Source organism: Engystomops pustulosus, chromosome 2 (genome assembly GCF_040894005.1).
Source record: "Engystomops pustulosus chromosome 2, aEngPut4.maternal, whole genome shotgun sequence".
NCBI lineage: Eukaryota > Metazoa > Chordata > Amphibia > Anura > Leptodactylidae > Engystomops > Engystomops pustulosus.
This window is the reverse complement of record NC_092412.1, coordinates 265506453-265524744: the sequence shown is the minus strand read 5'-3', so window position 1 is coordinate 265524744 and position 18292 is coordinate 265506453. Positions and strand designations below refer to the sequence as shown.

The following is an 18292-nucleotide window of genomic DNA, read 5'->3' as shown; positions in this document are numbered from 1 at the left end:
CTGCAGCCAGTGTTATGTACTGTGCCTGGAGAGATGTGTAATCAGCCCTCACACTGCTGTGCTCTGTTCTCTCTGCAGCCAGTGTTATGTATTGTCCCTGGAGAGATGTGTAATCAGACCTCACACTGCTGTGCTCTGTGCTTTCTGCAGCCAGTGTTATGTATTGCCCCTGGAGAGATGTGTAATCAGACCTCACACTGCTGTGCTCTGTGCTCTCTGCAGCCAGTGTTATGTATTGTCCCTGGAGAGATGTGTAATCAGACCTCACACTGCTGTGCTCTGTGCTCTCTGCAGCCAGTGTTATGTATTATCCCTGGAGAGATGTGTAATCAGACCTCACACTGCTGTGCTCTGTGCTCTCTGCAGCCAGTGTTATGTATTGTCCCTGGGGAAGTGTGTAATCAGACCTCACACTGCTGTGCTCTGTGCTCTCTGCAGCCAGTGTTATGTATTGTCCCTGGAGAGATGTGTAATCAGACCTCACACTGCTTTGCTCTGTGCTCTCTGCAGCCAGTGTTATGTATTGTCCCTGGAGAGATGTGTAATCAGACCTCACACTGCTGTGCTCTGTGCTCTCTGCAGCCAGTGTTATGTATTGCCCCTGGAGAGATGTGTAATCAGATATCACACTGCTGTGCTCTGTGCTCTCTGCAGCCAGTGTTATGTATTATCCCTGGAGAGATGTGTAATCAGACCTCACACTGCTGTGCTCTGTGCTCTCTGCAGCCAGTGTTATGTATTGTCCCTGGGGAAGTGTGTAATCAGACCTCACACTGCTGTGCTATGTGCACTCTGCAGCCAGTGTTATGTATTGTCCCTGGAGAGATGTGTAATCAGACCTCACACTGCTGTGCTCTGTGCTCTCTGCAGCCAGTGTTATGTATTGTCCCTGGGGAAGTGTGTAATCAGACCTCACACTGCTGTGCTATGTGCACTCTGCAGCCAGTGTTATGTATTGCCCCTGGAGAGATGTGTAATCAGACCTCACACTGCTGTGCTCTGTGCTCTCTGCAGCCAGTGTTATGTATTGCCCCTGGAGAGATGTGTAATCATTCCTCACACTGCTGTGCTCTGTGCTCTCTGCAGCCAGTGTTATGTATTGTCCCTGGAGAGAGGTGTAATCAGACCTCACACTGCTGTGCTCTGTGCTCTCTGCAGCCAGTGTTATGTACTGTCCCTGGAGAGATGTGTAATCAGACCTCACACTGCTGTGCTCTGTGCTCTCTGCAGCCAGTGTTATGTACTGTCCCTGGAGAGATGTGTGATCAGACCTCACACTGCTGTACTCTGTGCTCTCTGCAGCCAGTGTTATGTATTGTCCCTGGAGAGATGTGTAATCATACCTCACACTGCTGTGCTCTGTGCTCTCTGCAGCCAGTGTTATGTATTGTCCCTGGAGAGATGTGTAATCAGACCTCACACTGCTGTGCTCTGTGCTCTCTGCAGCCAGTGTTATGTATTGTCCCTGGAAAGATGTGTAATCTTCCCTCACACTGCTGTGCTCTGTGCTCTCTGCAGCCAGTGTTATGTATTGTCCCTGGAGAGATGTGTAATCAGACCTCACACTGCTGTGCTCTGTGCTCTCTGCAGCCAGTGTTATGTATTGTCCCTGGAGAGATGTGTAATCAGACCTCACACTGCTGTGCTCTGTGCTCTCTGCAGCCAGTGTTATGTATTGTCCCTGGAGAGATGTGTAATCAGACCTCACACTGCTGTGCTCTGTGCTCTCTGCAGCCAGTGTTATGTATTGTCCCTGGAGAGATGTGTAATCAGACCTCACACTGCTGTGCCCTGTGCTCTCTGCAGCCAGTGTTATGTATTGTCCCTGGAGAGATGTGTAATCAGACCTCACACTGCTGTGCTCTGTGCTCTCTGCAGCCAGTGTTATGTATTGTCCCTGGAGAGATGTGTAATCAGACCTCACACTGCTGTGCTCTGTGCTCTCTGCAGCCAGTGTTATGTATTATCCCTGGAGAGATGTGTAATCAGACCTCACACTGCTGTGCTCTGTGCTCTCTGCAGCCTGGGTTATGTATTGTCCCTGGAGAGATGTGTAATCAGACCTCACACTGCTGTGCTCTGTGCTCTCTGCAGCCAGTGTTATGTATTGTCCCTGGAGAGATGTGTAATCAGACCTCACACTGCTGTGCTCTGTGCTCTCTGCAGCCAGTGTTATGTATTGTCCCTGGAGAGATGTGTAATCAGACCTCACAATGCTGTGCTCTGTGCTCTCTGCAGCCAGTGTTATGTATTGTCCCTGGAGAGATGTGTAATCAGACCTCACACTGCTGTGCTCTGTGCCCTCTGCAGACAGTGTTATGTACTGTCCCTGGAGAGATGTGTAATCAGACCTCACACTGCTGTGCTCTGTGCTCTCTGCAGCCAGTGTTATGTATTGTCCCTGGAGATATGTGTAATCAGACCTCACACTGCTGTGCTCTGTGCTCTCTGCAGCCAGTGTTATGTATTGTCCCTGGAGAGATGTGTAATCATACCTCACACTGCTGTGCTCTGTGCACTCTGCAGCCAGTGTTATGTATTGTTCCTGGAGAGATGTGTAATCAGACCTCACACTGCTGTGCTCTGTGCTCTCTGCAGCCAGTGTTATGTATTGTCCCTGGAGAGATGTGTAATCAGACCTCACACTGCTGTGCTCTGTGCTCTCTGCAGCCTGTGTTATGTATTGTCCCTGGAGAGATGTGTAATCAGACCTCACACTGCTGTGCTCTGTGCTCTCTGCAGCCAGTGTTATGTATAATCCCTGGAGAGATGTGTAATCAGACCTCACACTGCTGTGCTCTGTGCTCTCTGCAGCCAGTGTAATGTATTGTCCCTGGAGAGATGTGTAATCAGACCTCACACTGCTGTGCTCTGTGCTCTCTGCAGCCAGTGTTATGTATAATCCCTGGAGAGATGTGTAATCAGACCTCACACTGCTGTGCTCTGTGCTCTCTGCAGCCAATGTTATGTATTGTCCCTGGAGAGATGTGTAATCAGACCTCACACTGCTGTGCTCTGTGTACTGTCCCTGGAGACACGTGGGGTCTCACCTGTAGCGGTGCTGGGGTCCCCTGTGGGCTGGGGGGCCCGGGCACAGGGATGAGCTGGATGTTACTCAGGTAGTGCTGGTGCTGTCTCCTCCAGTCCTGGGAGTCGTACATCAGACACGCAATGTTCTCAAAGACGTCCGAGGCGTAAGAGGCCTGAAAACAGGGGGTAACACCGGAATTACCCCTCACAATTACCCCCCACACCTGTATTACCCCTCACTATTACCCCACACACCTGTATTACCCCTCGTTACTACCCCACACACCTGTATTACCCCTCACTATTACCCCACACACCTGTATTACCCCACACTATTACCCCGAACACCGGAATTACCCCTCACTATTACCCCACACACCGGAATTACCCCTCACTATTACCCCACACACCTGTATTACCCCTCACTATTATCCCACACACCTGTATTACCCCTCACTATTACCCCACACACCTGTATTACCCCTCATTATTACCCCACACACCTGTATTACCCCTCACTATTACCCCACACACCTGTATTACCCCTCACTATTACCCCACACACCTGTATTACCCCTCACTACTACCCCACACACCTGTATTACCCCTCACTATTACCCCACACACTAGTATTACCCCTCACTATTACCCCACACACCTGTATTACCCCTCACTATTACCTCACACACCTGTATTACCCCTCACTATTACCGCACACACCTGTATTACCCCTCACTATTACCCCACACACCTGTATTACCCCTCACTATTACCCCACACACCTGTATTACCCCTCACTATTACCCCACACACCTGTATTACCCCTCACTATTACCCCACACACCTGTATAACCCCTTACTATTACCCCACACACCTGTATTACCCCTCACTATTACCCCACACACCTGTATTACCCCTCACTATTACCCCACACACCTGTATTACCCCTCACTATTACCCCACACACCTGTATTACCCCTCACTATTACCCCACACACCTGTATTACCCCTTACTATTACCCCACACACCTGTATTACCCCTCATTATTACCCCACACACCTGTTTTACCCCTCATTACCCCACACACCGGAATTACCCCTCACTATTACCCCACACACCTGTATTACCCCTCACTATTACCCCACACACCTGTATTACCCCTCACTATTACCCCACACACCTGTATTACCCCTCACTATTACCCCACACACCTGTATTACCCCTTACTATTACCCCACACACCTGTATTACCCCTCATTATTACCCCACACACCTGTTTTACCCCTCATTACCCCACACACCTGTATTACCCCTCACTATTACCCCACACACCTGTATCACCCCTCACTATTACCCCACACACCTGTATTACCCCTCGTTATTACCCCACACACCTGTATTACCCCACACTATTACCCCACACACCTGTATTTCCCCTCACTATTACCCCACACACCTGGATTACCCCTCACTATTACCCCACACACCTGTATTACCCCTCACTATTATCCCACACACCTGTATTACCCCTCACTATTACCCCACACACCTGTATTACCCCTCACTATTATCCCACACACCTGTATTACCCCTCACTACTACCCCACACACCGTATTACCCCTCACTATTACCCCACACACTTGTATTACCCCTCACTATTATCCCACACACCTGTATTACCCCTCACTATTATCCCACACACCTGTATTACCCCTCACTATTACCCCACACACCTGTATTACCCCTCACTATTACCCCACACACCTGTATTACCCCTCACTATTACCCCACACACCTGCATTACCCCTCACTATTACCCCACACACCTGTATTACCCCTCACTATTACCCCACACACCTGTATTACCCCTCACTATTACCCCACACACCTGTATTACCCCTCACTATTACCCCACACACCTGTATAACCCCTTACTATTACCCCACACACCTGTATTACCCCTCACTATTACCCCACACACCTGTATAACCCCTTACTATTACCCCACACACCTGTATTAGCCCTCACTATTACCTCACACACCTGTATTACCCCTCACTATTACCCCACACACCTGTATTACCCCTCACTATTACCCCACACACCTGTATTACCCCTCACTATTACCCCACACACCTGTATAACCCCTTACTATTACCCCACACACCTGTATTACCCCTCACTATTACCCCACACACCTGTATTACCCCTCACTATTACCCCACACACCTGTTTTACCCCTCATTACCCCACACACCGGAATTACCCCTCACTATTACCCCACACACCTGTATTACCCCTCACTATTACCCCACACACCTGTATCACCCCTCACTATTACCCCACACACCTGTATTACCCCTCGTTATTACCCCACACACCTGTATTACCCCACACTATTACCCCACACACCTGTATTTCCCCTCACTATTACCCCACACACCTGGATTACCCCTCTTTATTACCCCACACACCTGTATTACCCCTCACTATTATCCCACACACCTGTATTACCCCTCACTATTACCCCACACACCTGTATTACCCCTCACTACTACCCCACACACCTGTATTACCCCTCACTATTACCCCACACACCTGTATTACCCCTCACTATTACCCCACACACCTGTATTACCCCTCACTATTACCCCACACACCTGTATTACCCCACACTATTACCCCACACACCTGTATTACCCCTCACTATTACCCCACACACCTGTATTACCCCTCACTATTACCCCACACACCTGTATCACCCCTCACTATTACCCCACACACCTGTATTACCCCTCACTATTACCCCACACACCTGTATTACCCCTCACTATTATCCCACACACCAGTATAACCCCTTACTATTACCCCACACACCTGTATTACCTCTCACTATTACCCCACACACCTGTATTACCCCTCACACCTGTATTACCCCTCACTATTACCCCACACACCTGTATTACCCCTCACTATTACCCCACACACCTGTATAACCCCTCACTATTACCCCACACACCTGTATTACCCCTCACTATTACCCCACACACCTGTATCACCCCTCACTATTACCCCACACACCTGTATTACCCCTCACTATTACCCCACACACCTGTATTACCCCTCACTATTATCCCACACACCTGTATAACCCCTTACTATTACCCCACACACCTGTATTACCTCTCACTATTACCCCACACACCTGTATTACCCCTCACACCTGTATTACCCCTCACTATTACCCCACACACCTGTATTACCTCTCACTATTACCCCACACACCTGTATTACCCCTCACACCTGTATTACCCCTCACTATTACCCCACACACCTGTATTACCCCTCACTATTACCCCACACACCTGTATTACCCCTCACTATTACCTCACACACCTGTATTACCCCTCACTATTACCCCACACACCTGTATTACCCCTCACTATTATCCCACACACCTGTATTACCCCTCACTATTACCCCACACACCTGTATTACCTCTCACTATTACCCCACACACCTGTATTACCCCTCACACCTGTATTACCCCTCACTATTACCCCACACACCTGTATTACCCCTCACTATTACCCCACACACCTGTATAACCCCTCACTATTACCCCACACACCTGTATTACCCCTCACTATTACCCCACACACCGGAATTACCCCTCACTATTACCCCACACACCGGAATTACCCCTCACTATTACCCCACACACCTGTATTACCCCTCACTATTATCCCACACACCTGTATTACCCCTCACTATTACCCCACACACCTGTATTACCCCTCACTATTACCCCACACACCGGAATTACCCCTCACTATTACCCCACACCCCTGTATTACCCCACACTATTACCCCACACACCTGTATTACCCCTCACTATTACCCCACACACCTGTATTACCCCTCACTATTACCCCACACACCTGTATTACCCCACACTATTACCCCACACACCTGTATTACCCCTCACTATTACCCCACACACCTGTATTACCCCTCACTATTACCCCACACACCTGTATTACCCCTCACTATTACCCCACACACCTGTATTACCCCTCACTATTACTCCACACACCGGAATTACCCCTCAATATTACCCCACACACCTGTATTACCCCTCACTATTACCCCACACACCTGTATTACCCCTCACTATTACCGCACACACCTGAATTACCCCTCACTATTACCCCACACACCTGTATTACCCCTCACTATTACCCCACACACCTGAATTACCCCTCACTATTACCCCACACACCTGTTTTACCCCTCAATATTACCGCACACACCTGAATTACCCCTCACTATTACCCCACACACCTGTATTACCCCTCACTATTACCCCACACACCTGTATTACCCCTCACTATTACCCCACACACCTGTATTACCCCTCGTTATTACCCCACACACCTGTATTACCCCTCACTATTACCACACACACCTGTATTACCCCTCGTTATTACCCCACACACCTGTATAACCCCTCACTATTACCCCACACACCTGTATTACCCCTCACTATTACCCCACACACCTGTATTACCCCTCACTATTATCCCACACACCTGTATAACCCCTTACTATTACCCCACACACCTGTATTACCTCTCACTATTACCCCACACACCTGTATTACCCCTCACACCTGTATTACCCCTCACTATTACCCCACACACCTGTATTACCCCTCACTATTACCCCACACACCTGTATAACCCCTCACTATTACCCCACACACCTGTATTACCCCTCACTATTACCCCACACACCTGTATCACCCCTCACTATTACCCCACACACCTGTATTACCCCTCACTATTACCCCACACACCTGTATTACCCCTCACTATTATCCCACACACCTGTATAACCCCTTACTATTACCCCACACACCTGTATTACCTCTCACTATTACCCCACACACCTGTATTACCCCTCACACCTGTATTACCCCTCACTATTACCCCACACACCTGTATTACCTCTCACTATTACCCCACACACCTGTATTACCCCTCACACCTGTATTACCCCTCACTATTACCCCACACACCTGTATTACCCCTCACTATTACCCCACACACCTGTATAACCCCTCACTATTACCCCACACACCTGTATTACCCCTCACTATTACCTCACAAACCTGTATTACCCCTCACTATTACCCCACACACCTGTATTACCCCTCACTATTATCCCACACACCTGTATTACCCCTCACTATTACCCCACACACCTGTATTACCTCTCACTATTACCCCACACACCTGTATTACCCCTCACACCTGTATTACCCCTCACTATTACCCCACACACCTGTATTACCCCTCACTATTACCCCACACACCTGTATAACCCCTCACTATTACCCCATACACCTGTATTACCCCTCACTATTACCCCACACACCGGAATTACCCCTCACTATTACCCCACACACCGGAATTACCCCTCACTATTACCCCACACACCTGTATTACCCCTCACTATTATCCCACACACCTGTATTACCCCTCACTATTACCCCACACACCTGTATTACCCCTCACTATTACCCCACACACCGGAATTACCCCTCACTATTACCCCACACCCCTGTATTACCCCACACTATTACCCCACACACCTGTATTACCCCTCACTATTACCCCACACACCTGTATTACCCCTCACTATTACCCCACACACCTGTATTACCCCACACTATTACCCCACACACCTGTATTACCCCTCACTATTACCCCACACACCTGTATTACCCCTCACTATTACCCCACACACCTGTATTACCCCTCACTATTACTCCACACACCGGAATTACCCCTCAATATTACCCCACACACCTGTATTACCCCTCACTATTACCCCACACACCTGTATTACCCCTCACTATTACTGCACACACCTGAATTACCCCTCACTATTACCCCACACACCTGTATTACCCCTCACTATTACCCCACACACCTGAATTACCCCTCACTATTACCCCACACACCTGTTTTACCCCTCACTATTACCTCACACACCTGTATTACCCCTCGTTATTACCCCACACACCTGTATTACCCCTCACTATTACCCCACACACCTGTATTACCCCTCGTTATTACCCCACACACCTGTATTACCCCTCGTTATTACCCCACACACCTGTATTACCCCTCACTATTACCACACACACCTGTATTACCCCTCGTTATTACCCCACACACCTGTATAACCCCTCACTATTACCCCACACACCGTATTACCCCTCACTATTACCCCACACACCTGTTTTACCCCTCACTATTACCTCACACACCTGTATTACCCCTCGTTATTACCCCACACACCTGTATTACCCCACACACCTGTATTACCCCTCACTATTACCACACACACCTGTATTACCCCTCACTATTACCCCACACACCTGTATTACCCCTCACTATTACCCCACACACCTGTATTACCCCACACTATTACCCCACAAACCTGTATTACCCCTCACTATTACCCCACACACCTGTATTACCCCTCACTACTACCCCACACACCTGTATTACCCCTCACTATTACCCCACACACCTGTATTACCCCTCACTATTACCCCACACACCTGTATTACCCCTCACTATTACCCCACACACCTGTATTACCCCACACTATTACCCCACACACCTGTATTACCCCTCACTATTACCCCACACACCTGTATTACCCCTCACTATTACCCCACACACCTGTATCACCCCTCACTATTACCCCACACACCTGTATTACCCCTCACTATTACCCCACACACCTGTATTACCCCTCACTATTATCCCACACACCTGTATAACCCCTTACTATTACCCCACACACCTGTATTACCCCTCACTATTACCCCACACACCGGAATTACCCCTCACTATTACCCCACACACCTGTATTACCCCTCACTATTACCCCACACACCTGTATTACCCCTCACACCTGTATTACCCCTCACTATTACCCCACACACCTGTATTACCCCTCACTATTACCCCACACACCTGTATAACCCCTCACTATTACCCCACACACCTGTATTACCCCTCACTATTACCCCACACACCTGTATCACCCCTCACTATTACCCCACACACCTGTATTACCCCTCACTATTACCCCACACACCTGTATTACCCCTCACTATTATCCCAAACACCTGTATAACCCCTCACTATTACCCCACACACCTGTATTACCCCTCAGCATTACCCCACACACCTGTATTACCCCTTACTATTACCCCACACACCTGTATTACCTCTCACTATTACCCCACACACCTGTATTACCCCTCACACCTGTATTACCCCTCACTATTACCCCACACACCTGTATTACCTCTCACTATTACCCCACACACCTGTATTACCCCTCAAACCTGTATTACCCCTCACTATTACCCCACACACCTGTATTACCCCTCACTATTACCCCACACACCTGTATAACCCCTCACTATTACCCCACACACCTGTATTACCCCTCACTATTACCTCACACACCTGTATTACCCCTCACTATTACCCCACACACCTGTATTACCCCTTACTATTATCCCACACACTAGTATTACCCCTCACTATTACCCCACACACCTGTATTACCCCTCACTATTACCCCACACACCTGTATTACTCCTCACTATTATCCCACACACCTGTATTACCCCTCACTATTACCCCACACACCTGTATTACCTCTCACTATTACCCCACACACCTGTATTACCCCTCACACCTGTATTACCCCTCACTATTACCCCACACACCTGTATTACCTCTCACTATTACCCCACACACCTGTATTACCCCTCACACCTGTATTACCCCTCACTATTACCCCACACACCTGTATTACCCCTCACTATTACCCCACACACCTGTATAACCCCTCACTATTACCCCACACACCTGTATTACCCCTCACTATTACCCCACACACCGGAATTACCCCTCACTATTACCCCACACGCCGGAATTACCCCTCACTATTACCCCACACACCTGTATTACCCCTCACTATTATCCCACACACCTGTATTACCCCTCACTATTACCCCACACACCTGAATTACCCCTCACTATTACCTTACACACCTGTATTACCCCTCACTATTACCCCACACACCTGTATTACCCCTCACTATTACCCCACACACCGGAATTACCCCTCACTATTACCCCACACACCTGTATTACCCCTCACTATTATCCCACACACCTGTATTACCCCTCACTATTACCCCACACACCTGTATTACCCCTCACTATTACACCACACACCTGTATTACCCCTCATTATTATCCCACACACCTGTATTACCCCTCACTATTACCCCACACACCTGTATTACCCCTCACTATTACCCCACACACCTGTATTACCCCTCACTATTACCCCACACACCTGTATTACCCCTCACTATAACCTCACACACCTGTATTACCCCTCACTATTACCCCACACACCTGTATTACCCCTCACTATTATCCCACACACCTGTATTACCCCTCACTATTACCCCACACACCTGTATTACCCCTCACTATTATCCCACACACCTGTATTACCCCTCACTATTACCCCACACACCTGTATTACCCCTCACTATTACCCCACACACCTGTATTACCCTTCACTATTACCCCACACACCTGTATTACCCCTCACTATTACCCCACACACCTGTATTACCCCTCACTATTACCCCACACACCTGTATTACCCCTCACTATTACCCCACACACCTGTATTACCCTTCACTATTACCCCACACACCGGAAATACCCCTCACTATTACCCCACACATCTGTATTACCCCTCACTATTACCCCACACACCTGTATAACCCCTCATTATTACCCCACACACCTGTATTACCCCTCACTACTACCCCACACAACTGTATTACCCCTCACTACTACCCCACACACCTGTATTACCCCTCACTATTACCCCACACACCTGTATTACCCCTCATTAATACCCCACACACCTGTATTACCCCTTACTATTACCCCACACACCTGTATTACCCCTCACTATTACCCCGAACACCGGAATTACCCCTCACTATTACCCCACACACCGGAAATACCCCTCACTATTACCCCACACACCTGTATTATCCGTCACTATTACCCCACACACCTGTATAACCCCTCACTATTACCCCACACACCTGTATTACCCCTCAGTATTACCCCACACACCTGTATAACCCCTCATTATTACCCCACACACCTGTATTACCCCTCACTACTACCCCACACACCGGAATTACCCCTCACTATTACCCCACACACCGGAATTACCACTCACTATTACCCCACACACCTGTATCACCCCTCACTACTACCCCACACACCGGAATTACCCCTCACTATTACCCCACACCCCAGAATTACCCCTCACTATTACCCCACACACCGGAATTACCACTCACTATTACCCCACACACCTGTATTACCCCTCAGTATTACCCCACACACCTGTATTACCCCTCACTATTACCCCACATACCTGTATTACCCCTCACTATTACCCCATACACCTGTATTACCCCTCACTATTACCCCACATACCTGTATTACCCCTCACTATTACCCCATACACCTGTATTACCCCTCACTATTACCCCACACACCTGTATTACCCCTCACTATTACCCCACACACCTGTATAACCCCTCATTATTACCCCACACACCTGTATTACCCCTCACTACTACCCCACACACCTGTATTACCCCTCACTATTACCCCACACACCTGTATAACCCCTCACTATTACCCCACACACCGGAATTACCCCTCACTATTACCCCACACACCTGTATTACCCCTCACAATTACCCCACACACCTGTATTACCCCTCACTATTACCCCACACACCTGTATTACCCCTCACTATTACCCCACACACCTGTATTACTCCTCACTATTACCCCACACTCCTGTATTACCCCTCACTATTACCCCACACACCTGTATTACCCCTCACTATTACACCACACACCTGTACTACCCCTCACTATTACCCCACACACCTGTATTACCCCTCACTATTACCCCACACACCTGTATTACCCCTCACTACTACCCCACACACCTGTATTACCCCTCACTATTACCCCACACACTAGTATTACCCCTCACTATTACCCCACACACCTGTATTACCCCTCACTATTACCCCACACACCTGTTTTACCCCTCACTATTACCCCACACTCCTGTATTACCCCGGCTGCACTGACCTGGCTGTCGGGGTTGCCCCAGTCGCTGGGCAGGCTGCTCTCTCTCACCAGGTACTGTAGTCGGGCCACCTGGGGGAGGGGTGACCCGGGGCCCCCAGACTCCAGAATAGGCTCTAGATATTTCCAGAAGGTCTGCAGAGATTTCCGGGGACTTTCGGTTTTCTGCTTTTCAGCTTCTAGAACTAAGATCACAACAATCTGTAAGATTCAGGGGTCTATAGCCCCCCCACCCCCGTGGGGCCGCAGCCCGACACATGGCACCTACCATCTGCAGGAGAACCGGACCCCACCTCACCAGCCGGCAGCACCGCATAGTTCTGGGAGGAGATCCGGATCACACTGGACACACAGACACCCAGATCAGCCAGGAGCGCGACCATCTGCGGGTGATACACCCCAAGTACCAGGATGTAGTGCTGAGCCCCGTCATCAGGCTCATCATCTGCAGACACACCAGGGGGCAGTATTATAGTAGTTATATTCTTGTACATAGGGGCAGTATTATAGTAGTTATATTCATGTACATAGGGGGCAGTATTATAGTAGTTATATTCTTGTACATAGGGGGCAGTATTATAGTAGTTATATTCCTGTACATAGGGGGCAGTATTATAGTAGTTATATTCCTGTACATAGGGGGCAGTATTATAGTAGTTATATTCCTGTACATAGGGGGCAGTATTATAGTAGTTATATTCCTGTACATAGGGGGCAGTATTATAGTAGTTATATTCTTGTACATAGGGGGCAGTATTATAGTAGTTATATTCCTGTACATAGGGGGCAGTATTATAGTAGTTATATTCCTGTACATAGGGGGCAGTATTATAGTAGTTATATTCCTGTACATAGGGGGCAGTATTATAGTAGTTATATTCCTGTACATAGGGGGCAGTATTATAGTAGTTATATTCCTGTACATAGGGGGCAGTATTATAGTAGTTATATTCCTGTACATAGGGGGCAGTATTATAGTAGTTATATTCTTGTACATAGGGGGCAGTATTATAGTAGTTATATTCCTGTACATAGGGGGCAGTATTATAGTAGTTATATTCTTGTACATAGGGAGCAGTATTATAGTAGTTATATTCCTGTACATAGGGGGCAGTATTATAGTAGTTATATTCCTGTACATAGGGGGAGTATTATAGGAGTTATATTCCTGTACATAGGGGGCAGTATTATAGTAGTTATATTCCTGTACATAGGGGGCAGTATTATAGTAGTTATATCCCTGTACATAGGGGGCAGTATTATAGTAATTATATTCCTGTACATAGGGGGCAGTATTATAGTAGTTATATTCCTGTACATAGGGGGGCAGTATTATAGTAGTTATATTCCTGTACATAGGGGGCAGTATTATAGTAGTTATATTCCTGTACATAGGGGGGCAGTATTATAGTAGTTATATTCCTGTACATAGGGGGCAGTATTATAGTAGTTATATTCTTGTACATAGGGGGCAGTATTATAGTAGTTATATTCCTGTACATAGGGGGCAGTATTATAGTAGTTATATTCCTGTACATAGGGGGCAGTATTATAGTAGTTATATTCTTGTACATAAGGGGCAGTATTATAGTAGTTATATTCTTGTACATAGGGGGCTGTATTATAGTAGTTATATTCCTGTACATAGGGGGCAGTATTATAGTAGTTATATTCTTGTACATAGGGGGCAGTATTATAGTAGTTATATTCCTGTACATAGGGGGCAGTATTATAGTAGTTATATTCCTGTACATAGGGGGCAGTATTATAGTAGTTATATTCCTGTACATAGGGGGCAGTATTATAGTAGTTATATTCTTGTACATAGGGTGCAGTATTATAGTAGTTATATTCCTGTACATAGTGGGCAGTATTATAGTAGTTATATTCCTGTACATAGGGGGCAGTATTATAGTAGTTATATTCCTGTACATAGGGGGCAGTATTATAGTAGTTATATTCTTGTACATAGGGGGCAGTATTATAGTAGTTATATTCCTGTACATAGGGGGCAGTATTATAGTAGTTATATTCCTGTACATAGGGGGCAGTATTATAGTAGTTATATCCCTGTACATAGGGGGCAGTATTATAGTAGTTATATCCCTGTACATAGGGGGCAGTATTATAGTAGTTATATTCCTGTACATAGGGGGCAGTATTATAGTAGTTATATTCCTGTACATAGGGGGCAGTATTATAGTAGTTATATTCCTGTACATAGGGGGCAGTATTATAGTAGTTATATTCCTGTACATAGGAGGCAGTATTATAGTAGTTATATTCTTGTACATAGGGAGCAGTATTATAGTAGTTATATTCCTGTACATAGGGGGCAGTATTATAGTAGTTATATTCCTGTACATAGAGGGCAGTATTATAGTAGTTATATTCCTGTACATAGGGGGCAGTATTATAGTAGTTATATTCCTGTACATAGGAGGCAGTATTATAGTAGTTATATTCTTGTACATAGGGGGCAGTATTATAGTAGTTATATTCCTGTACATAGGGGGCGGTATTATAGTAGTTATATTCCTGTACATAGGGGGCGGTATTATAGTAGTTATATTCTTGTACATAGGAGGCGGTATTATAGTAGTTATATTCTTGTACATAGGAGGCAGTATTATAGTAGTTATATTCCTGTACATAGAGGGCAGTATTATAGTAGTTATATTCCTGTACATAGGGGGCGGTATTATAGTAGTTATATTCTTGTACATAGGGGGCAGTATTATAGTAGTTATATTCTTGTACATAGGAGGCAGTATTATAGTAGTTATATTCCTGTACATAGAGGGCAGTATTATAGTAGTTATATTCCTGTACATAGGGGGCAGTATTATAGTAGTTATATTCCTGTACATAGGAGGCAGTATTATAGTAGTTATATTCTTGTACATAGGGGGCAGTATTATAGTAGTTATATTCCTGTACATAGGGGGCAGTATTATAGTAGTTATATTCCTGTACATAGGGGCAGTATTATAGTAGTTATATTCCTGTACATAGGGGGCAGTATTATAGTAGTTATATTCCTGTACATAGGGGGCAGTATTATAGTAGTTATATTCCTGTACATAGGGGGCAGTATTATAGTAGTTATATTCCTGTACATAGGGGGCAGTATTATAGTAGTTATATTCCTGTACATAGGGGGCAGTATTATAGTAGTTATATTCCTGTACATAGGGGGCAGTATTATAGTAGTTATATTCCTGTACATAGGGGGCAGTATTATAGTAGTTATATTCTTGTACATAGGGGGCGGTATTATAGTAGTTATATTCTTGTACATAGGGGGCAGTATTATAGTAGTTATATCCCTGTACATAGGGGGCGGTATTATAGTAGTTATATTCTTGTACATAGGAGGCAGTATTATAGTAGTTATATTCCTGTACATAGGGGGCAGTATTATAGTAGTTATATTCCTGTACATAGGGGGCAGTATTATAGTAGTTATATTCTTGTACATAGGAGGCAGTATTATAGTAGTTATATTCTTGTACATAGGGGGCAGTATTATAGTAGTTATATTCCTGTACATAGGGAGCAGTATTATAGTAGTTATATTCCTGTACATAGAGGGCAGTATTATAGAAGTTATATTCTTGTACATAGGGGGCGGTATTATAGTAGTTATATTCTTGTACATAGGGGACAGTATTATAGTAGTTATATCCCTGTACATAGGGGACAGTATTATAGTAGTTATATCCCTGTACATAGGGGGCAGTATTATAGTAGTTATATTCTTGTACATAGGGGACAGTATTATAGTAGTTATATCACTGTACATAGGGGGCAGTATTATAGTAGTTATATCCCTGTACATAGGGGGCAGTATTATAGTAGTTATATTCCTGTACATAGGGGGCAGTATTATAGTAGTTATATTCCTGTACATAGGGGGCAGTATTATAGTAGTTATATTCCTGTACATAGGGGGCAGTATTATAGTAGTTATATTCCTGTACATAGGGGGCAGTATTATAGTAGTTATATTCCTGTACATAGGGGGCAGTATTATAGTAGTTATATTCATGTACATAGGGGGCAGTATTATAGTAGTTATATTCCTGTACATAGGGGGCAGTATTATAGTAGTTATATTCCTGTACATAGGGGGCAGTATTATAGTAGTTATATTCCTGTACATAGGGGGCAGTATTATAGTAGTTATATTCCTGTACATAGGGGGCAGTATTATAGTAGTTATATTCCTGTACATAGGGGGCAGTATTATAGTAGTTATATTCCTGTACATAGGAGGCAGTATTATAGTAGTTATATTCTTGTACATAGGGAGCAGTATTATAGTAGTTATATTCCTGTACATAGGGGGCAGTATTATAGTAGTTATATTCCTGTACATAGAGGGCAGTATTATAGTAGTTATATTCCTGTACATAGGGGGCGGTATTATAGTAGTTATATCCCTGTACATAGGGGGCGGTATTATAGTAGTTATATTCTTGTACATAGGGGGCAGTATTATAGTAGTTATATTCTTGTACATAGGGGGCAGTATTATAGTAGTTATATCCCTGTACATAGGGGGCGGTATTATAGTAGTTATATTCTTGTACATAGGAGGCAGTATTATAGTAGTTATATTCCTGTACAGAGGGGGCAGTATTATAGTAGTTATATTCCTGTACATAGGGGGCAGTATTATAGTAGTTATATTCTTGTACATAGGAGGCAGTATTATAGTAGTTATATTCTTGTACATAGGGGGCAGTATTATAGTAGTTATATTCCTGTACATAGGGGCAGTATTATAGTAGTTATATTCCTGTACATAGGGGGCAGTATTATAGTAGTTATATTCCTGTACATAGGGGCAGTATTATAGTAGTTATATTCCTGTACATAGGGAGCAGTATTATAGTAGTTATATTCCTGTACATAGAGGGCAGTATTATAGTAGTTATATTCTT

At 45.6% G+C, this 18292-nt stretch overlaps 1 protein-coding gene across 6 annotated transcripts in view; it reads right to left on the bottom strand.

The window, feature by feature from the left end:
* LOC140119730 (sperm-associated antigen 17-like) overlaps window positions 1–18292 on the bottom strand; it is a 214173-nt gene that overhangs the window by 104382 nt on the left and 91499 nt on the right. For all 6 annotated transcript variants that reach the window (XM_072139080.1, XM_072139081.1, XM_072139083.1 and 3 more), the window contains exons 6-8: window positions 13612–13788; window positions 13347–13528; window positions 3051–3203 (exon numbers count right to left, since the gene is read on the bottom strand). In XM_072139080.1, coding sequence (XP_071995181.1) covers window positions 3051–3203; window positions 13347–13528; window positions 13612–13788 — 512 coding nt within the window. The remainder of the gene's footprint in view (window positions 1–3050; window positions 3204–13346; window positions 13529–13611; window positions 13789–18292) is intronic.